At 49.8% G+C, this 23,327-nt stretch overlaps 1 protein-coding gene across 3 annotated transcripts in view; it reads left to right on the forward strand.

Annotated features, from left to right (window-relative positions):
* LOC149327193 (uncharacterized protein CG43867) overlaps window positions 1-23,327 on the forward strand; it is a 96,334-nt gene that overhangs the window by 55,127 nt on the left and 17,880 nt on the right. For all 3 annotated transcript variants that reach the window (XM_089562807.1, XM_089562808.1, XM_089562809.1), the window contains 5 exons: window positions 2,160-2,410; window positions 4,202-4,382; window positions 7,793-7,948; window positions 16,785-16,835; window positions 20,142-20,239. In XM_089562807.1, the coding sequence (XP_089418933.1) occupies window positions 2,160-2,410; window positions 4,202-4,382; window positions 7,793-7,948; window positions 16,785-16,835; window positions 20,142-20,239 (737 nt within the window). The remainder of the gene's footprint in view (window positions 1-2,159; window positions 2,411-4,201; window positions 4,383-7,792; window positions 7,949-16,784; window positions 16,836-20,141; window positions 20,240-23,327) is intronic.

The raw sequence follows: 23,327 nt of genomic DNA on the forward strand, positions 1-23,327 counted from the left end.
CACTCCTGTAGCTGTGCGCTGTGTACTCTGGATTACTCCCTTTTCATTCCCAGAAGAGCGTCATGCCAACACCTGATGAACCTGGCTTATGTGCTGTATGCTCAGGGCCCAAATGCGGGCTGCATTGTCATTTTTACTGCCAAAAAATAGAAAGGGTAAAGTGTTCACATAACGAATGCCATTATGGCCACATAGTGAATTACTGTGAAGTAAAACTATGACTACCGGGTAAACACATGTAAGGGCCGCACCCGTGTATGGGCCGCAGCCTGTTGTCCTGAAGGAAATATTAAAAAATAAAAATCCTTGTAAGAGCTGCACCCGAACTTTCCACTTCGTGGCCTAGACGTGGCCTTCCTTTGGGAGCCCATCAAATTTGAATTAACTGGTGTGAGACCTGCAGCATCCGAATTAACAAGCTTATGATGCCACTGACTTACATGGGCATTGGCCAGCACCGAGCTGCCAGTTCGAATAATGCGAATTTCCGAATTAGCGGGGGTTGAATTAATAAGCTTTTAGTGTTGTTGAAAGCAGTATGTGTTAGGTGGGGTACGAAAATAGTGCCAAAGGCAGGACCTATGTTTTGATTGGTTTTAGTGTGAAAGTAGAAAAACCATTATTGGCCTCCTAACCTGGAAAATGCCGGCATATGGTGAAGCCTCTGAAGTCGGAAATGGCGAGAAATAAACGAGACTTTGAATGATGGTGACCTTGGTAAACCTGGGTTTCGAACCCGGTTCCCCCCTTAATGCAGGCTTAAGAGCAGGCTCCCCCCTTAATGTGACAGTAAAACACTGCCAGAAAGTGCGGTGCGGTCATTAACATACAACATACTCATGAACTAAACTTGGCATGTAATGCGAAGCCATAATAACCGCTGGTCCACAAGGGTAACGGAGTGGATTCCAAGAGAAGGCAAGCGTAGCAGGGGACAGCAGAAAGTTGGTTGGGCGGATGAGATTAAGAAGTTTGCGGGGATACGGTGGCTGCAACTGGCAAAGAAGGACAGGGTTAATTGGAGAGACGTGGGAGAGGCCTTTGCCCTTCAGTGGGCCTAGTCAGGCTGATGATGATAATGATGGTACTATTCTTGTATGGAAATTAGCAAAGCATTTCTTGGACTTGAGGAAAGTTGTATATGTTTTGTGCTGAACAGTAGCTGAGCCAGACGCAAATTGTCTACTTCCCAGAATTGCTGTGCCTGCCCATTGTGAATGAGTTACAGCGGTCCCTCTGTGCCCTCTGGGTTATTTTGAGAAGCTCTGTGACCACCCCTTCTTCCTGTTGTACAGTACGGTCCAGTGTTAAAGGGAACATGCATAGGTTTTAGAAATCAACGAGCTTGGGAGGGTCGAATGTGTGAAACTTGCAGGCAAAGCATGCGAAGTCTTTTTGGGCTAGCGCTTGAAATAGTGAAGTAATCGTCAATTCAAATCCGGATGCCCTTCAAGCTTCTCCGCAGCGCACACCGCCAAGTGGGGGACGCATGATGACGTCATCGAAGGTATCGGTACATTGCCAACGCACAAACGCCTTCTTTGAAAGAAAAAAACCAATGCCACTGAAGGCAAACCGTGCCGGGAGTTGTTTGGCAGCGTCCATTGAGTCAGGGCAGGGTGCGGCTGACGACAGCGCTAATGTGAAATCATACCTTCCGTGACGTCATGCTAAATTTCTCTGCACTCCTCCTGTGCATTGAGGAGAAGTGTAAAATTCAATCCTCGATTACGTCACTGTTCTAAATGCTAGTGCAAAAACACTCGGCATGCTTTACCTACAGCCTACATAGATTTGAACCCTTGAATATCGCAAAATTCTCAAAAAAGTGCTGCAGTTGCCCTTTAAAAGGAACATACAATCGCATCGCTTTCGCATTTCATGAAGCCGTGCTGCCCAGATGCGGCAAGAATGGGTGGCATCAGGAGCATACGCGGGAAGACCAGCCACCATGTTTACTGTACATGCACGTTGTGCCAACAATTCCCACAAGTTCTCGGCGGCAGTGTTCCACCAAGTGCAGAGGCCACGCGATCGCATGTTCCCTTTAACACTGGACCGTACTGTACCTGCTGTATGCTTACCTGGTCTGATCCGTTCTCTCTTGAGTGATGCTCAGAGCTTTCCGTCTTCCGTCCTCCTTCCCCTGGGCCCTGCAGCAGCTGCTGCTGTGTGCCACCCAGTCTCTGTTCCTGTGCGACTCCTCCTCGGAGAAGACCACCGACAAGGGCAGCCCCCCAGCACCGGTGCCCCAGCAGCCTACCCCTCCCCCTCCGCCCTCCCAGCAGCCGGCCGACTGGGTGCTGGTGCAGGGATGGCAGCTGCTCTCCCTGGCCGTCGCCCTCTTCCCACCACGAAACCGCACCCGGTGGCTCCTGCGAAAACACCTTCTCCGCCACTCCGACTCCAGGTGTGCCCTCTTGCCCAGCTGGGCTCACCCCCCCACTGTCGGGCTCCAGCTTGATCGGACGAAAATACCTACATTTTTTCATTCTCTCTACGACATATCTTTTACTCACAATGGATACTAAAGCTAACAAAGAGGGTTCAGCTTAAGTTACAACACAGCGATCTATGCAAAGAAAAAAATAATACAGTAAAACCTTGTTAATTCGAACTCGGTTTATTTGAAATTCCGCGTCATTCGAAGGTTTCCGGCGGTCCCTACAGTTTCCATGCAAAATTTGCCGGATAATTTGAACAGCCAGCGCGCCCCTATCCGGATAATACGTAGGTTTAAACCGTGGCCTTTGTGATTTGCGTAGAGAAAAATGAGTTGCCAGTCTCTGAGGCCAGTATAGTTGAGTTCGCGGAGTGGCAGCCAGGCGGCACTGTAAATCAGTTTTCGGTTTCTGGTGCTTTGCTGTGCCTCAGCGATCTGCACAGTCGACTACTAGTCTCGGAGGCTAGCTTTAGTTGACAAAGCAGCAACGAGGTGCCACTAGGTCACATTTTTTCTGGCTCCGTTTCCGTTGTTTGTCTAGCTCGTGGCAGGCGCTGCTCGTAGTGTTTTGATTGTTTGGTGCCGCGACCAAACGTGTTCTATGTTCTGCTAGTTAAGGCGTGTTTATACTCTGACATAGCGCGCGCGGCACGGCGATGACCGCAGACATGTTCGGCGGCTTCGGCGCACTCTGACCGCACTGGCGGAGACTTGGAGCATGTCTCTATTAGCCGGCGTGTCGAACGAAGAACGTTCTGCGCATGCGCTACGGCAGTCGCACGGCGCTGCCTTGCGTCAGGAGCGGCTGAACTGCGCCTGGCGTAGCGTCGCCGATCTGACGTATCCGACCACAACTGTCTCTCGCCCGCGTGCCGAGAACGCGCCAATGCCGAAGTACAGAACTCTGATATTGTGTGAGCGCACGACTGATCTCGACGAAGAAAACGGTGGCGGGAGCAAGGGATTGACCTTTGCGGACTATTTGAGCACCGAACTTGATGTGCAAAAGTCTTATGCCTACTTAGAAGGAGAAATATGTGACAGTGGGCCTTCCAACGAAGGCGAAGGCGATGTTGAGCCCACCCGAGCACCAGCTTTAGCTGCAGTCGTTGAGTGACTTAACGTTGTGCGCAGTTTTGTACAGTGTAGCGGCGGTAACAGCGAATTGCTGCGCACTGTAATTAGACTGGAGGACGCGGCCTATGGTGCGGCTAACTACCGCGCCAAGCAGTTGTGCATCGATGAATACATCAAGTGACCGTTTTTCAGGCAAAATAAAGGTGCAGTGTTGATGCAGCCATGTTTCGTACGTTTATTTCTCGTTTTTTGTCGATTTTTGATAATTCGAAAACCTGGTTAATTTGATGATTTTTCGCGGTCCAACATACTTCGAATTAACGAGGTTCTACTGTAGGTCAAGAGATCTGAAGAGGGCGGAGTGGGTGAGGGAAAAAACGCGGGTTAATGACACCCTAGTCGAAATCAAGAGGAAGAAGTGGGCTTGGGCAGGGCATGTAATGCGAAGGCAAGATAACCGCTGGTCCTTAAGGGTAACGGAGTGGACTCCAAGAGAAGGCACGCGTAGCAGGGGGCGGAAGAAAGTTAGGTGGGCGGATGAGATTAAGAAGTTTGTGGGGACACGGTGGCCGCAACTGGCAAAGAAGGACAGGGTTGATTGGAGAGACATGGGAGAGGCCTTTGCCCTGCAGTGGGCGTAGTGAGGCTTATGATGATGAACGGTGAAACCCCCCCCTGCAGGAGTGAGCCGGGCCAGTACGCGTCCTTCTGCGGCCGGGCCCTGGAGCGGGCCCTGAAGGCGGGCAGCCCCCGGGAGTGCCGCCCTTCGCGCATGGAGGTGCTGAGCATCCTGCAGCGGAACCCCTTCCACCACTCCCTGCCCCACTCCATACCCGTGCACTTCCTCAACGGTTCCTACCTGGTGAGTGGTCACACCACTGTGCAAAGGCCTTATACTAGGGTGTCTAGAAGGGGAGGTGTGAAGAACGCGGCGCGCTGACCATGGCGAGGGGTGGCCCCCTGCGCGTTACTGCCGCCAGGGCCAAACCGAGCGCTGCGGTCGGGGGGCGCCGTCAGCATTCCGGAGGAGGCGGCAGGGTGAAGGTTATCACCGCGTGGTTTGACCCGTCGTCATAGTGTGTTTCTGTGCGATCTCCTGCATGTGCTGTTGATGAATACCCTTGCTGCGTGCTGGCAGAAATGCCGCCTACGTCAAAGAAAAAAAACTGAGAGGTGTGTTCTGTTCCTGAGCGCGATCATGTTCGGAAGAAGTCTCTCCTTTCCGTACGCCGTCTTGCCCGGATAAGTTCTCGAAGTGGGCGCGCTCCATGCCAAGAGCCGACAAGCCCCGCTGCAAGAGAATTGAGCTGATGTCTGTAAAGAGTGGGAGTTGGGTGGGCTTCTGAACCCATCCACCTCACTACACGATTTGATTCATACTCTTGAAAGCAGGCTAATCCACCAATTCTGCAGAACCAATCTGCATTCTAATTTTTGCTTTCAGCATATTTCACAAGGTGAGCACAAACGTGCCGCAAATTGGTTGTGTGGAGCACTGTTCTGAGCTCACAAAATACGTAGTCAGGTTTTTCTGCCTCACCAGATTCACTTTCTTTTGAAGGGCCTCAAACAAGAAATTAATGAAAAAAAAAGGAAAAATAACAAAGCCTTGTCTTATGTGACCCAAGCAACAAACCTGATCTCCTGGCTGCCAATAAAGCTTGCTTGTCCAGGAACATACTGAATGTGTTTACTGGATTCTGTTATATTCAAAATGCGCGAATCGTAGTTGCAACACACGATCTTGTAGCTGTACGGGTAATGCGCTTAATTTCGTTTACGTAGGCTGCATGACGCCCCCCAGAACACAGTCAGCGAATTTTCGAGCAAAAAGTAGTTGAAATTGCTCTGAAACCTCTAAACACCGTGTTTGTGATGTTTTAGTGCTGCTTTAGAAGATAGAAACGGAATCCGCCGCTTTCAAATGTGATAACACCATCGCCAAAGGTAATGTCCGAAAAAAATCCGGTAATCCTGGCGTTAACTATCACGTTCATTCAGGAGAAAAAAAAATATTGTTTATAGAGTTGTGCAGAACACATTGCGCCCTAGATAACCACCGCGAAAATTCACTGCCTTTAGCAGAGATTCATAAAATACGTGCCTTCGGCTCGCAGAAAACTCGCGCAAAGTTCGCACCGATGCCCAAAGATACTGCTGTGTTTCTCCGCGCTTTTATGTCAACAGCAGCGTCGCTTCAGCTTTATAATGTGTGAACTGTGGCGCTTGCCAAAACTTCGAAAATTCAATGAAGTGCGTTTCCGCTACAGCCTTCTCCCTGCGCACGCTGACGGCGCCGCTGACAACAGCGCCGCCGCGCGGCAGTCACGCGGAAGGGGCCAGCTTTTCCTGACCGGTTTTCACACCTCCCCTTCTAGACACCCTACTTATACCTCACTGCGATGGCTCAGGACACTGGTGCAAACTGGCGTGTATGATTCACTGAAGGAACTAGCAAATAGCGAGTTTAGGAATTGCCTTGCCTTGAAAAATTCAAGGGGGGCACTTTGTCGACCTAAAGTGCGCTGAGGCGAAAGCCTTTAGCGCGGTGTTGCTGCTTGTGTCAACTGATGTGTGGTTAAGGCATTAATTACCGTATTTACTCGCATAATAGGCGCACCCCCGGATTGGTCATGAAAAATCAGATTTTTTTATTTCCGCGCATAATAGGCGTACCCCGGACTTGGCACTGTGATCAATACTGTATTTACACGATTGCAAGCTGACGTCTACCCCCGCAGCCCCCAATCTTTATTTTAAAAAGTTTTTGCTGAACTGACTACTAGTCCTTATAGTACTGCTGCCGTGGCAGCTGCTGCGGACCCGCAGCATGTACAACAACATCACTTGGGACAACCACACACAGTTTTCAGGGACGCTCTCTTTAAACGTCTGTTTGGAAAGCTTCATCTCCAGCCAGAAACCTTTCCGACTTTGGCCCACGAAAACCTCGGCAATATGAATCACATACGAAAATTTAGGCACGCTGCAGTCGCAACTGCCATAATTCTCGGCCACGTCAGATTTCCGGCCTGCCGCACTCTTGCCGTGTTGTAGAGAGAACTGCCAAACTCCCTGCCATATAGCTATTAAAGTGCTTGCCCGACATGCTAAAGAGGAACGCTCGGTGGCAGCGCATGAAAACAACTACGATGAATTAACACGCTACCACAGATCCTAGGCCTTTGAGAGCCACAAAAAACAAAACAAGCTGGTGATGTTGATGCCAATACGGATAGCGAAAGCTCACGGCAGAGAAAAAAGTAGATGGTGAGCTTGGCCTCGGGCACCATCTGTAGGCGGCACCTGGAAGCTCCTAAGCATGTCTGGCCTCTGCGATCAAGCACCTGTTGAGCGCAGCCGAAGCTGATCGTGGAGGCCACAACGCGTGCATTTCGAAGGCTATTCGTGCGTGGGTTGCGGAAAATTTGGGTGCGGCCCTTACACGGATCATTTTTAAAAAAATATTTCCTTCGGGAAACAGGATGTGGCCTGTACACACATGCTTTTATGCGGTGTGTTCAATTCTGCGAGTCAAAAAATTTCCGGAAATTTTACCCCGCATAATAGGCACACCCCGAACTTTGACCCGGATTTTTTGGTAAAAAAGTACGCCTATTATGCGAGTAAATACAGTAAGTGCACAATTGTTTGTGAATCTTAAATGCTGGAGACACTGGAGGGTGTTTGGGAGGCATCCGTCTGATTCGACGCCTTTCTGCAAACACTCTGCCAGCATCATAGACAAGGAGAACTACATATGCGTTGGCAGGAAGTAGCGTAGACATTAGCATGCTCGGCTGCGGAACGGAAGGATGGTAGTTCGAATCCCATCGTGCACAAAGATTTTTTTCCTGGTCTGACTAGAAAAAGCGTGACACCTCTGCTGACAACCTTCTGTCGACAACGATGAGGCATTGAAGGCTTTTGCCTTAAAAAAAAAACAGTAAACGAATCGCGGCACTGCATGGATTCAACTTACACTTTACGGGCACAATTTATGTACCATATGATGGATGCATAAAGATGGTCAATTTGTTTTTGAACATTATTCACGCATGGTAGCAATGCAATCTGGAAGACCATTCCAACACTTGTTAGCTTGGGGCAAAGCGGAAGAATTAAAGTGAATTAAAATGAATTAGTGAAACTAAAGTGAAGTGAATTGATTGCTCAGAATACGGCTTTCCTCCTAACCTTAGGTGTTCAGCACTGCTGCAGTATGATCTGCTTGATGCTGCAATTGTCTGCCACCTGATTGTCTGCCCCCAGGTGGTGGGCTTTGATGGCTCCACGACAGTGGACGAGTTCATTGGGACGCTGACCCAGGAGGCTGGGATGCGTGACCCCGGCCAGTCGGGCTTTGCCCTCTACAGCGACGACCCCATCGACAAGGGCGTCCAGCACTGTCTCAGCCTGTCCACACAGGTGACCCCCCCACCTTCCCCTTTGAGTTCACTGGGAACAGCAGTAAACATTGTCACTTGGTGGTGACAAACTAGAGACGAGATGACTATTCTCCATTTCATACATAGCAGGCAATGCTTCGGAGGTTGCTGAAGTAGTGTGTCCGCGAAACCATATTTTTCCGCCATGTGTCATTCGTTCTTCTCCCAATTCCGTTCACTGTTTGGACGAATACAAAGTGCGGTATAAAACGATAAGGTAGCATTGAAAATCATGGTCGAAGCTGTGAGGCGCTCAGTGTTCGGGCTCTCTGGCCGTAATTTTCGCAGAGTGTAAACTACTTCTTGGGCGCGGATTTAGTAGGAGCGATTCGCCCTACCAGTCGCGTATCATACCACCACACGTACTTTTTGCTTCTCGAAATCTCGACAAGTCGCAGGACGAAAGTGCAGCAAGAGGTCAAACGAAGTCCAGGAGGTGCCAGTAATGGCACTTAAGATTTGTCGCTACGAAATATGTTTGTGTTCGCTTTGGCTGTATGGCGAACTACTTGTTGTGTGCGGACTTAGCCTGCGCGAACAGGTGCACTAGCTTTTGGCAGCGTTGCCAGCTATGTATGAAATGAAGTATAGTGTGGCACTGAAATCAACTCTTGGTTGGGCTGAATTGCACCCACATATAACTGAACAACTCGGTGGCAGCAATAGCACACGCTTGCTTGGCAGTTCAAGAAGTGAATTGCTATCAACTGCACTCATTTAAAGCTGGCAACAAACTTTCAAGATAAGGCAGTATAATAGCATCCGTAATAATCTCGAACAACATAGAAGCAGTTGTGTGTGGTTGCAATCATTCGAGATAAATCTGTTCTAATAGAGTGTTGCAAACAAAATGATAAGGTCTTGTGCTGGCGGCTGTGAGCTTAAACAAAGTAATAAACTTTAGAAAGCTTTGTGCCAATATTCATATTCATCATCAGCAGTTATGTCTCACCTGCCCCTTGGAATCCGTTCCTCAGTAGAGTGCCTTTTTAACCCTTTCAGGCGCTTTGTACACAATTGTGTAAGCGGCAAACTTGCAGTTTTTTCCGAGAAACTGGAGCACTGTGGGTTTCTAAGTGGACACAGGCCACCACCCACCGCGGGTTCGAGCTTCGCGCGAGCCAAGGGCCCCGATCAGCCGTCACCACACACACACTGGGACACCGATGCAGTGCACTCAACCTCCGCTGGGAGGAGAGCGATTCGCCGCAAAGAAATATGCCTCCAAGTTCACAAAGGAGACGTTTATTCACGTCGTCCTTCAGCAGGTACACACGCACTCAATAGTCACCCCGTCCCGGGGGCGCGCGAGGAGCAAGGCTCCGCTGCGCGCACGAAGCGACTCGAGCAATGCGCGCCGCTAGCACGCCGCTGCAGGAGAATGTCCCCGCGGCAGTGCTGTAATCTCTCTCTCGTGTCGACCGTTGGGCCGGTTGCGAGAGAGAGTGGGCAATCAACGCAAGGTACGCCTGTCGGAGGTCGCTGGACCCCGCTGGACAGGCTCGAGGCGCTGCAGGTCAGAGGACACGTGCGGGCGAGCTCGAGTAAGCACTGGTCCGAACGGCAAAGGCCGGCACGGACAAACAGTAACGTACACACCTTACGCTGTCTCGGAGGGATCTCTCTCTCTCGGCCCCGCTCGGATGGTCGCGCCGTGCCCGGCCGCCCGTAGCGGGTCCAGAATTCCCGCCAAAAGGCGCCAATGGCAAAGGCCGTTGGGGAGCCGGGGCGGAGCTGTGGCCAAATGACAGTGATTAGTCACCCAGCCGCCTCTCCACCGCCTGAGGCGGGAGCAAGGGAAAGAGGAGAAACACAACGCAGGAAGCCGGCACAGCCGCGCAAAGGCAACGGCGGAAAGCCAGGATTCCCACATCCCCCTCTCCTTAAATGCCCTCCTACCCATCGGCAAAGCACGCGGCCAAAATAAAGAAATCAATAAACAAAAAGAAAGCTACACTTCAGTTCCAAAATAAAGAAATGAATACACAAAAAAAACTAGCTACACTTCAGTTCCAGCCACAACAACGTAAAAAAAACAACAACACACAAACAAAGGAAAACAAGGCAAACAACACTTGCATACGCTTCAGTAAATCAAAACAGCTTGCAGATTATATACACGGTACACAAGGCGATGTGAATTCAACTGTACAACTATGTGACAGGTGGATGTCAGCCTCAAAGTTCGATGGTGCGGCCCAGTAGGCCGGTCGGCGACTCACCGCTCGCAGACTTCAAGTTGAACGGGTTGGGAGGGCCGACGACTGATGGCGGTCTTCTTTCCGTTGATGTAGGGTGCGTTGATGACGACGGGGCCGCGGCAGAGCACTGACCTCGCGCCCTTGGACACGACATCACGTTCGGGCACAAGACAGTTAGTACACCCCCCTTCACGCCGGCTGAAACGGGCGAGGACGTTCGGCGGCGTCCTGATGTGTAACCTTGGCCACAGCGAGGGGTCCTTCTCATCCTCGCGCTCACGCAGAAGCACACAACGGCACAACTCACAGGCGTCGCCTTGGCTCATGGTTACGCGCGCACACAGTCACAGCCACAACCACGCATACACCGGCAAGTGCGCGGACGCTGGTCGGCGACAACGATCCCCTCATCAGAAGCGTCCAGAGGCGCCGCGGCGAGGGTCAAAGGGTGCACTTTCCGCCCCCCATCGCTCCAAACGCCCCGCCAACTTCCCCTCCATACGGGCCGCGCAAAACTCGCAACGCGACACATGGCTCCTTAACGAGCCAACCACCCACAGTCGGGCCGGAAATGAGAAAAGGCGCGCTGTACAAACGACACCTAATCGAATCTATTCCTTCTAGAAGATAAGAGCGAGCACGAGCGGGCTGAAGTTTGTCTATGTACATCTGGGTACGTTAGAACGAAAACAGACGTACACGCGGGGAAACGAAAGTGGCTAGAAACTGACTAAAACAAAACAAATAAATAAATAGATAAACACACAAGGCTGGAACTGAGCATGCTGCAAAAACAACAACAACAAAAAAAAATAACACACCGTGCTTCGCCTGGGTAGGGCCTGACGAGAAAGCTCGCCAGCTAGCTGAGGCTGCGTGCCTTCGGTTGCGGAAAAGTCCGCCGTCCGGCATCAATCACACCGGTGACCGTCGCCTCAGATTGTACCGGTGCTCCATACGTTTGCGTTCCGCAGCACCAGTTGGGCCTTTGTGCTTGCCTTTGATACCAAGGGGTACCGGCGCAAGCTCGTCAGACCGTGATGCATAGGCCTTCAGGTCTATGAACCCCTGCTTGCTCCTGGGGAAAGGCCCCATCAAATCGCAGGTGGCCATCTGCCACGGACGCACACTGTCAATCGGTTTCATCATTCCAGGCGGCTTGCCGCCCCGTGACTTCACTGCTTGACAGACATGGCAGGAACGGCAATAGCGGAAAATGTCACGCTTCATGCCGGGCCACGTCACCGAATGGCTCAGTTTTGCAAAAACTTTGGAGCCACTCAAATGACCGGCCAGTGGTTCGTCATGAGAGAATCTCAAAAGTGCGCCTCTTAGACTTTTGGGGATAACCACCTAGAACGGGTCGATGGACTCGTCATCGGTGGCTATGTACTTCAGCACGAGCCCGTCATGGTCCAGCAAATATGACTCCCCGGGGTTCGCCGCGACACACGCTGGCTTCTGCCCCCCTGCGCCCACTACAATACCAGTAGCGTCACGGCGCTCCGTCTCCCTGAGACCGTCGCTCACCTCGCGACAAAAGGGGTCATTTTGCTGGGCTTTCAGTAGCTCTTTAGGGCTGAAAACGATTCCAGTCATCCCAGAGGGGAGCCTGTTCTCGTCCCCACTCAGGTTTGCAGCCAAAATTTCCGTTCGCGTTGGCACTTCCGAGGCGCTCACGAAGAGCTTTGCCTCTCGTCCGCTTTGCGAAGCGCTGCTTGCCTGGTTAGCGGAATGGGTTAACCCGTTTGCGGGCTCCCCCTCCTTGCCGCCCGGCGGCTCGTCTGCTGTTTCGCCCCATCCGCCTACAGGCGTCAAGGCGCCGCTGGCGAGTGGGGCACGGGATAGCGCGTCAGCTACCACGTTCGTGCTCCCCTTTCGATACTGCACGGAAAAGTCGTAATGCTGTATCAGGAGAGCCCAGCGCGCCAGCCGACCCGCAGGCTCGCGGAGCCGCATCAGCCAACTGTGCGCACTGTGGTCTGTCTGCACCACGAATTGCGTTCTATCAAGGTAGACGTCGAATTTGCGCAGTGCAAACACGATGGCGAGGCACTCCTTCTCGGTCACGGAATAATTCCTCTCCGAGGGCAGAAAGGAGCGGCTGGCAAAGGCCAGCGGTTGCAGCACGCCATCGAATTCCTGTAGGAGAACTGCTCCTAAACCCAGATCGCTCGCGTCAGTCTGGACTACGAACTGTCTGGTCAGGTCGGGTAGCCTGAGCTGCGCTGTCTCGGCAATGGCACTAGACAGGAGGCGAAAGGATCGCTCTTGCTCGGGCTCCCATCGCCACGCGGCGGTCTTTCCCAAGTGCTCGGTCAAGGGTGCCTGCACGCGGGCACAGGACGATAATAGTTGGCCATTCCCACACCACGGCGCAGGCCGCGTACGTCCTTGGGCGCGGGAAATTCGAGTATGGCTCGAAGTTTCTCCGCATGTGGCTCAATGGAGCCCCGGCCTCAGCGACTGCGCCCCTGCCTCAGTGGAGGCTTGGGCGGGCTGCATGAACGAGGGAGGCAAGGCTCCTAGTTCGATGAGCGGCGTGGTTTCCACAGGGAACCGGGCCAGCGCCTCGCCGTTCCCAGAGCAGAATTGACTGCTCGCGAGGCACGGCTGCTGCTGTTCGAAACTGCCGGTTGCGGCAGCGTGACAGGAACTGCTTTCGCACTGGACGGAAAGCGTGCACAGCTGAGGCATGTGACCAGCGGATGCACCGCAGGGTGCTCCCGGTACAGCTCCGATGGGAGCCGCGTGGTCGACATTTTGGGTTGTGTCGCCGTAAACCCCAATGGGGGCCGCGGCCAACCACGGTGTCTAGCTATTCGAAGGAACAGCAGCCAGCGGATAAAACGACGCTACAACTCCGTAGGGAGCCGACATGTAGCTGCCGAGTGCCCCGCTGGGGGTGTTAGACATGGTGCGCAAGCGTGATCGTCAAGGCGACCTGCTCGGCTAATGTGCCATCAAAGGCGTAAGCGCCAATGACTTAGCACGTTGGGCGCCAGTTGTGGCTTTCTAAGTGGACACAGGCCACCACCCACCGCGGGTTCGAGCTTCGCGCGAGCCAAGGGCCCTGATCAGCCGTCACCACACACACACTGGGACACCGATGCAGTGCACTCAACCTCCGCTGGGAGGAGAGCGATTCGCCGCAAAGAAATATGCCTCCAAGTTCACAAAGGAGACGTTTATTCAAGTCGTCCTTCAGCAGGTACACACGCACTCAATAGTCACCCCGTCCCGGGGGCGCGCGAGGAGCAAGGCTCCGCTGCGCGCATGAAGCGACTCGAGCAATGCGCGCCGCTAGCACGCCGCTGCAGGAGAATGTCCCCGCGGCAGTGCTGTGATCTCTCCTCGTGTCGACCGTTGGGCCGGTTGCGAGAGAGAGTGGGCAATCAACGCAAGGTACGCCTTTCGGAGGTCGCTGGACCCCGCTGGACAGGCTCGAGCCGCTGCAGGTCAGAGGACACGTGCGGGCGAGCTCGAGTAAGCACTGGTCCGAACGGCAAAGGCCGGCACGGACAAACAGTAACGTACGCACCTTACGCTGTCTCGTAGGGATCTCTCTCTCTCGGCCCCGCTCGGACGGTCGCGCCGTGCCCGGCCGCCCGTAGCGGGTCCAGAATTCCCGCCAAAAGGCGCCAATGGCAAAGGCCGTTGGGGAGCCGGGGCGGAGCTGTGGCCAAATGACAGTGATTAGTCACCCAGCCGCCTCTCCACCGCCTGAGGCGGGAGCAAGGGAAAGAGGAGAAACAACGCAGGAAGCCGGCACAGCCGCGCAAAGGCAACGGCGGAAAGCCAGGATTCCCACAGCACTTAACAGTGATTTCATTATGTCAGTCAAATTGAGCACCCTTCTTGTTGCAAATAAGTTGCTTTTCTGTACCATGTAGGGAATGCAGTGAAAGATATTTCACATAAGAGTGAGCTAGGTAGCACTTTGTCCGCCGTTTTTGTGCAACTGATTTTGCCGCGAGTAAAAATATCGATTGTTTTTCCTTAATTTCTAGCGTAATGTGAATCTCAGAAACACAAAGCGATTCCACGATCCCTTGGGTGTTTACCTGACACACGAGAAAATTTCAATGTTATTACTTCTAACAAATCTGGCACTTTGTACGGAATTCTCCACATCGTTGTAAGAACTGACCTGCTGGTCTTTCACGTTCGAAAACTAACCAATTCCCTATCTTGAGGCCTGAATATTCTACTTAGGTGAAAAAATAATTGATTTCAGTGAAAACAAGAAATGGCGCCTGAAAGGGTTAAGGGTCCCAATACAGTCGAACCCGGATATATCGAACCCGCATATTTCGAATTATTGGCTATATCGAACACACAGATTACCCCCTGGAAAATACTATGTAAAAGTATAGGACAGTTGCGTTGTATATCGAATTCCATTTTCGCCGGACATTGGATATATCGAACGCCGCGCCGCGCCCCTGGAAGGTGCGCTTAACCCAAAGACATTCCTGTCCGGTCCTCAGCCGCCTCAGCGGAGAACATTTCCGCAGTCAGTCAGCAGGTGCAGGGCCCTTTTTTTTTTGTTCCCCGTTTTTGCGCCCCACCGGCGCGAGCTTTCCTGCTCCTCCTGTACCGCCCGCGTGTGCTCCGTCAAGGTCATTGGAGCTCAGCGAAGAGAGAGCGCGGCATGGAGACGCGCGGCGACGGTTCTAAGCCACGCTTCTTGGGGAAAGAGAGAGAGAGAAAACGGTCGCTCGTGGGCACATCGTGGGTCTGGAGAAAAGAGAGCTCAGAAAAAAAAAAAAAAAAAACGAAGCCCAGAGCGCCGATCTTTCTCCCTGCTCTTTCTTTTCCCTCTGTCGTTCCTCCGCAGCCACGTTGACTGCCGCTCGCATAGGCTTCGCTCTTATCGCTTCATCTGCGCCTCGCGTGTTTCTTTTTTTGTGTGTGCCTGTGTTTCAACGTGCGACGTGAAGCAGGCCCCAGTAGCCAACTGTTTTGGCAAGGCAGGCCTTGAAGTGGCCGGAGATGAATGTCCGGAAGATTTAGATGATGATGAGTGCTTGGACGACGCATTTCGCGACTTGTCCAATTTTCTCGGCGCCGTTCCGTTCGAAGTGACTGTTGAGGACTTTAACGCTGACAGCGAAGTTCAAGCGGTAGCTGGCGCTCAAGACGCCGACTCCAGCGACGAGGAGGGCAACTGTGTTGTCGAAGAAACGCGTCCGTGCGCAGCCACTGAACTGGCGTCAGTGTTAGCCTGATTCGGCGCTGTTGCGGCGAAATGGAAGGCACTGTGCTCTCGCACCTGGACAGTCTCGAGAAGATCGAGGCCAGTGTTTTGAACTTCCTTTCCCAGGGGAAAAAGCAGCCCAAAATTAGTGATATTTTTTCCGCGAAATAAAGCGCTTTCACATTGCGTGCCCATGCTATGTGATTCGCGGCTGTTCCAAACGGTAAGCCACAATTTGTTATGATCGGGAGTGCAGTTTTAGCCTATATCTGTATATCGAATTTTCGCTATATCGAACTATTTTCCGATCCCCTTCGAATTCGATATATCCGGGTTCGACTGTAGATTAATGAATATTCTTGTCTTCGCTCGTAAGAAGTCTGCGAAACATCTCCAGGGGGGATTCCTTATGTATGCCTGCTTACAGCCACGGCATTAATAATCAGAATTTAGTGAATTGGCATTGTTAGAGTCTCATTGTACAAGGATTTTGTTTAACAGCTTTATTCATTGAAGGGAGCAGTTTTAAGGGCACAACGAGAATCGGTGACCAGTATATGGTAGATAAGTACTTATGAGCAGCACCTTGTTGCTTGTCTGCCGAACATGAAATAATCAGTGGGAGGCGTACTAAAGTTCGGTTCCTGTCTCCCTCGCATCCTGTGGGCAGTGTGCTCTGGATCATGCTGCATAGTTCAGAAACTGCCTTAATACATTCTTTAAGCTGCCTCATTGCAAGCTGTCTTTTATAAGTGGCCATTCCCCACATTTACCTGTTGTGTGTTTGTTTGTCTGAAACCTGCTTCTGGCAGATGGCAACCTCCCTATATTTATATAGGTATAGATATATACACCTGGCACTTTGGAATGACATCACAAAGTCACGTGACCGAAGTAATAAATTAGCTAGCTCGCCTTTTAGAAAGGAGACACACCTTGATAACCATCTTAGTGCGGCAATGTTTGATGATGCAAAAATTGCGAAACACTATTTGCTATAATAAGACACAACTTAAAAAAAACAACAGTTGCTAACACTGGGCCGCGGTCCCCGGCGTCCTGTATTACTCCGCTAGCCAATCACGATAGCCAACAAAATCAGCTTTTCAATGTCTGACAACCTTAAACAAACCAGGCATCAAAACTCTAGAGCTTGTAATTTTTTTCCTGTGATTGGCTTCTCGTTTGAGTAACAAGAAAAGTTTTAACAATGGGCTACTTTTTCGTCGTGGAGGAATTCTGTGTGCGGAGGTTGAATGTGGGCGGAGCTTCACTGCAGACCTGACTTGTATCCAGGTATCCACAGAGTATTTAAATTTGACCTAACTACACGAATTGGCTGCCATTTTTTTTTTTGTGCGACTTTTAAGTGAGCACTCAGAGCGTTGCGTAATGAGTGGATGCTGTTTTCGCAGAGGGGGGATTCCCTGCTGGCGGATGAGGTGTACCACTGCAGCACCCTCAAGGTTGGTGGTCACTTTTAGTGGACATCTACAGAAGGGGATCTAATTAAGTTTGATGGTGAACTCCCAAGACTGAAACCACTAGACTCCCGCAGTCTGGTGAAATATTGCAGATTTGGCATGTTAGCACCCGCAGTCTCTCTCTTTTTCTGTTGTTTTGTTGGGGAGATCAGTAGGAATGACAGGACGGTGGGAATTTTGTTAATCTAACCATCAGCTTGGTGTTTACTTTCACGAAAATATGGTGTGGGATGACCATGTCAGTCATGTCATGTTGAAGACATCCAAAGTTCTAGGTTTTCTATCACACCACAGACATATTTTACCACAGACAGTAAAACTTGTCTTATATAATTCCCTATTCTGTTCACACCTAAACTACTGCACACTAGTGTGGGCAACAACAACACATACTAACTTATACAAGGTATTCGTGCTTCAGAAAAAAATGCTTCGTATAGTTTATGACTTGCCCGTTAGACACACAACTCAGCATTTGATAATTAACCTCAACGTTATTACCATATTAAACCTCTATGCTTACAGACTGCTGCACGTGTATACAGTTGAGCAGAAGTGCCATATTGACACCATTTCGTCTATGGCTCCTTTTCATCAGTCCGATTCACCATATCCACATCGCCACATACCACAATGGGTTTTACCATTCACAAGAACTAGCTACGGTCATCAAAGAATTAATTACCAACTACCGTATTTACAAAACGAGTTAATTGAAGCAGGCGTAAACCTCCTCTCTCTTCATAGTATGATTGTTCATTTGGTTAAATGCTAATACATCAACTCCTGTTTCATGAATTGCTCTCCACCCTTTTTGTTATTTGATGACTGGCCGTCTACTGTGCTGATACCCCTTTTTTGTTGCTGATACGTCTTGTTGATTTCTGCGTATTCTTTTCGGTTATAGACATTGCTTATATTGATGTTTTTATTCATGTATGACTTTATGTTCAATTTAGTTCCTCGTTTTCTGTCACTGCCGTCTGAACAGGAGAGGAGAACTCCGTCAAGCGGATAGCTGCTTTTTTTCTCCCCTCCTCCATGAAATTGTATTTGATTTGGTGGAAATAAAGTATTATTATTATTATTATTATTATAACCATAACTCATTCAGACAGTGTAATTCCTTATTGCTAAGCCATTTTTCACCTCCGTTTCCCTTTTATTGCACCTTCTTCTGTCATTCATCATATCCCCACTAACTGTCTCTGCACACCGTCTCTGTCGGTTACCAGCCAACAGAGACAGCAGTGTTCAAAAACTGAGGACAGGGTAGAAACGAAATCCATGTTTTTTTTCTTTTTTTCATGACAAAGCAGTTAATTTCCTAGTTCCAATCAGCTTGATCAGTTGCTAAGTCTAAAATCAAAAATGTTCACTTCAGATCTACCTTCATTAAATTGAATGTGGCTATTGCAGACTCTTACTCTGGATTAACTCTTTTGAAAGCTAGAATCTGGTAACAAAGGGAACTTGGCTGGTGCCTTGACTGCTTCTTCCCCGATGTGCTTGAGCAAAGCCAGCACATCAAGTGTGGAGGCTCTGCTGACAACACAGTCACACTCTTTTATGGGAAGTGTCTTTTGAAACAGAAAGGAATGGTAGTGGCAGAGAAATGTTTCTGGTTTTCTGTAGCGCTGAGCATGCGTTCTCGGGGTTTCCTCTTCTAGCAGTGCCAAGATGTCCAGAAATGAAAGGGGATGCCAGATGGGGGTTGCCATTGTTTTGTAGGGCTGCATCCCACTGGCAGGCATCATCACCACAGAGGGTGGGGCATCGTGCATCAGTTCATGATCAGAGCGATAATGTCAAACAAGTGCCATCTTAAAGTGAAGGGAATAGCAAATGCTGCCTGATTATAATCATCATCATCAGCCTGACTCAGCGTAGCAGATCTCAGCATAGTCGTGCAGCTCCTCTTCTGGGGCCACTACACCCCGGCGACACCCTTCGGTGGCGGACAGGGACGGGCTTGGCCAGCTGCACATCATCACCATCACTTATCATCATCATCAGCCTGACTACGCCCACTGCAGGGCAGAGGCCTCACCCATGTCTCTCCAACTAACCCCGTCCTTTGCCAGCTGCTTCCACCGTATCCCGACAAACTTCTTAATCTATGTCATCCGCCCACCTAACTTTCTGCCGTCCCCTGCTACGTTTGTTTTCTCTTGGAATCCACTCCGTTACCCTTAAGGACCAGCGGTTACCTTCCCTTCGCATTACATATGCCCTGCCCAAGCCCACTTCTGCCTCTTGATTTCGACTAAGATGTCATTAAACCCACGTTTGTTCCCTCATCCAATCCGTCTGCTTCCGATCTCTTAACGTTACACCTGTGATTTTTCTGCAACAGCCACGTTCAGTTTTAATGAAGGTAGATCTGAAGCGAACATTGTTGATTTTAGACTTGGCAAGCGATTAAGCTGAGTACAACTCGGAAATTATCCGTTTTTCATTTAAAAAGAAACATGGATTTCTTCTTGTTTCTTTGTTTCTACTCTGTCCTCAGTTTTTTTCTCACTGCTGTCTCTGTTGGCTGATACTGACAGAGACAGCGTACAGAGACACTCAGTGGTGACATAGTGAATGACAAAGAAGATGCAAAAAACAGGGAAACGGAGGTGAAAAATTGCTTAGCAATAAGGAATTACGCTGTCTACACCATTAGCGATTGCGACTGACAGCACTGCTAGGGCTTTCTTTTTTTAAAGACTGGGTCCGGCTTGGTACTACTCGCTGCATGCAGTCCCACTTTAGTCGATACATGAGAGTTGGCAGGTGCACTGATTTCCGGAGAGTCCCAAGGAGCAGAGTCCCTGCGGACATGGCTCTGCATGCACCGGCATCTATGCTAGACGTATGCCTGAAAGAAGCCATTTTGGTGTGTTTTTGGTTAGTGTGAAAAATTTTTGCTATGCCTTAGCCTCGCTTACCAAGGTTCTGTAGAGTTGCAAACTGCTTTATTGAATTGATTGTTGTCATAAGCAGCAAATGCATGGGAGCTTTTAAACTATACTGTAAAACAAGGAAATACTTTTGACATAACTGATGTTTTGAGATATGCATGTTCAAATAAACCAGGGATTAGTGTATGTTGCTTTTGTGGCAGTTGGTTTGGTTTACGGGGACTCAACGTCCCAAAGCGACTCAGGCTATGAGGGACGCCGTAGTGAAGGGCTCCGGAAATTTCGACCACCAAACATTCTTTAACGTGACAGTGCGTATGTCTTTGGTATTACTATTGGTCGTGCTGCCTCTTAATGAGCACCGTCCCTTTAATTTCAGCTGTGTGACGTCATCTCCCGGTGGGAGCAGGCCCTGCGGGAGCGCCACCTGGGGAAAGTGGAGAACACCCGAGTCATCTGCCTCACCTTCAAGAACAGGTGGGTCATGGCTTCTCTCCCATTGAGCCAGTTGAAACTGCCCTCCTGCAAGTCACTCAGAAAAGAACTGAGGGACGTTGGGACGGAGCTGAGAAAGGACAAGTTTCCCAGACTTGCAGTATCCTTTTTTCTGGCCTCTTAGCTGCCACTTTATGTATGAATAAAGTGGGTGTGTGCAGAATCCGTGCAGACTTTGAGCGAAGCAAGATTTTATCTCTAAGCTGTGCTAGCTGATTGTTGTGTTCCACTGGTGAGACCCCAAGTGAACATGTCCCCAGTTCAACTTTGCAAAATAAAACACATATTTCTTTGTTTTGCACAAACTATTTTCTGACGTTTAACTGTTGGTTATCTACAAGCAAGGTTTCTTCTCCTGTACAGAGTTTTTGTATACCCTTCGAGATATTTGATGTGATAAACCTTAATAAACCTCAGACTTCAAGCCTGAAAGTGATTTACCTGACTGCATGAGACAGCAGTAGCTAAGCAGAAAAGTTGCTTGGGGAGCATAACAGCTCCTAGCAGGGTCTAGAAGGACCACCTGTACCAAGTGCAGGTTCTTGCTTGCAATGTTTCCAGTTGGGGAATTGGTTAATTCTTTTCTCGCATGCCTAAACAGCACTGTGGGCTCTAAGGCATCCCGTAGTGGAGAGCTTGGCATTAATTTCAGCCACCTGGAGTTCCTAAACATGCGCCTGAATTCCAGTATGTGGGCATTTTCACAATTTAACTTCATTGAAATACGGCTGCTGTGGCTTGGAAGGAACCTGAGAGCTGGTGCGCAGCAGCTGAATGTTGTGGCCATTGAGCTCTTTCCATCCGTAACTCTTTCCTTTGATTTTGTGCGTTACAGTAGAACCCCGTTCATACGTTTTTCACCGGACCGGGAAAAAAAACGTAACAGCCGGGAAAACGCAACAGTGAGGAAAGCACCGAAAATTAATGAAAACAGTGCAGCTTTGACTAGAAACAATTTATTTCCGCAAATTGACCCTAGGACTTTAAAAAATCGAGAATGGTGGATTGCAGTTTCTTTCGCTCGCTGGAAAGAACAATGCGTTTCTCAATAGCAAAGGCCGCATTGCTGTCAGCGTCGCTTTGCGATGCGGCCACACCGCACGCACGCAGCAGTGCTGTGCAGTCCACGCTGAAGCGACGTTGTGCACAGCGTCAAGCACTGAAATGTTCGTAGGCTGCTCGCCGCGCTGCTCCGCGTAAGCCGCCTTGGCTGCCTGTCGACTGCGTTTAGTACGTCCAGCTTTTCCTCAAGGGAAAGCCCCTTCGGCTTACTCAACGCTATCACGCCATCAAAGCACAATAAAGATGTTGTTGCGACTGAGAAGGATGAAAAGGAAATTGCACGGGCCCTGCCGACTGGCTCCAGCCGAGCCACCACCGCTGTCACTTGCAGATAGAGGAAAGTTAAAAGATAAAAAGAAAGAGTGAAAGAAAAGACGCGCTGATAAGCGACCGCAGCCGCGCCCCTCCTCCTCACCACCTCCCACGATAAAGATCGCGGCGTTCGGCGTGCGAGGCAGATAGCCATCTAGTGGCGGCTTCTTGCAGCCAGTTCCGTAGCCAAGCCTGGCCAAGACTCGTCAAAAATCAAAATGCTGGTTGGCGCGCATTGCCCGGTTGGGTTCGGGGAGCCCGGTTGCGACGTATCATGCGGGATCGTTTCCTCGGCTACGACGTAACAGCGGGGTTCCCAATACATTGGATCTTATGGAAGCTATGCCGGGACCTGAAGAAAACGACGTAACAGCCGGGAAAACGCAGCAGTGAGGAACGTAACAGCGGGGTTCTACTGTAATTGGCATATGCCTTTCCCTCCTTCCGGTCTGGTTCACTTCGGCACCATGATATTATTGAAATATTAAAAAATGGAGGGCTGTACATATTCTTTCCACCCGTATAGGTACAACTGAGACAGTGTTTTCTGGAGGAAAAAAGTTACTGTAAGAGTCCACTGTGGAAGTCTCAGCTGTTGCTGGATCTGCTGTATTCATTGCATTCGTTTGCACGAGATTGCTACCCTAGCAGTCAGACCTTGTCACGACGAACACGGATACTACGAATCATTGGCTATACTATGTCGAACTGGTACTGAATAGTTTCAACAAACACAGGCATTTCTTACTCTATGTATTGAACCACCAATCTGTGCCCTGTCGGATGGCAGGCGGCAGGCTTTTCCTCACTACACGGGTGACTGGTGGTGGAGCAGCAAGTGGTGGAGCGTTCAGCAGTCGGTATTTTGCGGCCTCTGCAATCGCCATGAGCGGCCTCAAAAGGATGCAGAAAGTACAGGAAAAGTCTCTCCCAGTTGCTATTCTTTCACTGACTAAATTTAGCTTCTCCACCGCAAGTTTTTTGCCGACAGTTTATGTTGTGAATTTTGGCTATATTGAACTATATTAAGATTTTTTGCCAGTTCACTGTAACCAGGTTGCACTTTATTAAGATGCCTTAAAGTTTGGTTTGAGCTAACTTTCCCAAGCACTTGTTTTGGTTGAGAATTTTTCATAAAGCTGTGAATTGACGCATGTGCCACCAATGCTTGCTTAATAGTTCAAAGAAAATAAACGCCTTGTGAGAACCATGGCCTGGTCATGCAAAATCAAGGCAGCTGATTTTGTCATAGTCGCCATTGCTAGGAAAATGGCTCAATGACTGTGGTAAATATTTAGCTCCCAGAGACTACCTTTTTGTGCTCATCTTCTCACGGAAGTATCACAGTTGATTTTTCTTCATTTATTTCATGTAGATCAGAAAAGCACACCTGTGTCAAAGTCATTAGCATGCTAAACAGAGCACAAATGTCCGTTTCTGTTTCATATTTGGATTTTGGAACAGTCTTTGAGTATAGGCAAATTTTCTAGAATCTGTTGCCCCAGACATTGAAGTTTGTTCTTATTTAGTGATTTATTCAGGTACCTACACCGCACGTTGCGGGCATTTTTGTAGGGGGGATAACAGCTGCAAAGCATACATTGTTATGCAGATGACACTGTGTAACAAACAAACTAACGATAAAAATAGAACACATTGCAATACTGAGCACACTGATAACAAAAGAATCATGAAA

The sequence above is a fragment of the Amblyomma mixtum genome, chromosome 10 (assembly GCF_055824585.1).
Source record: "Amblyomma mixtum isolate Tamu chromosome 10, ASM5582458v1, whole genome shotgun sequence".
NCBI classification, from domain to species: Eukaryota; Metazoa; Arthropoda; class Arachnida; order Ixodida; family Ixodidae; genus Amblyomma; species Amblyomma mixtum.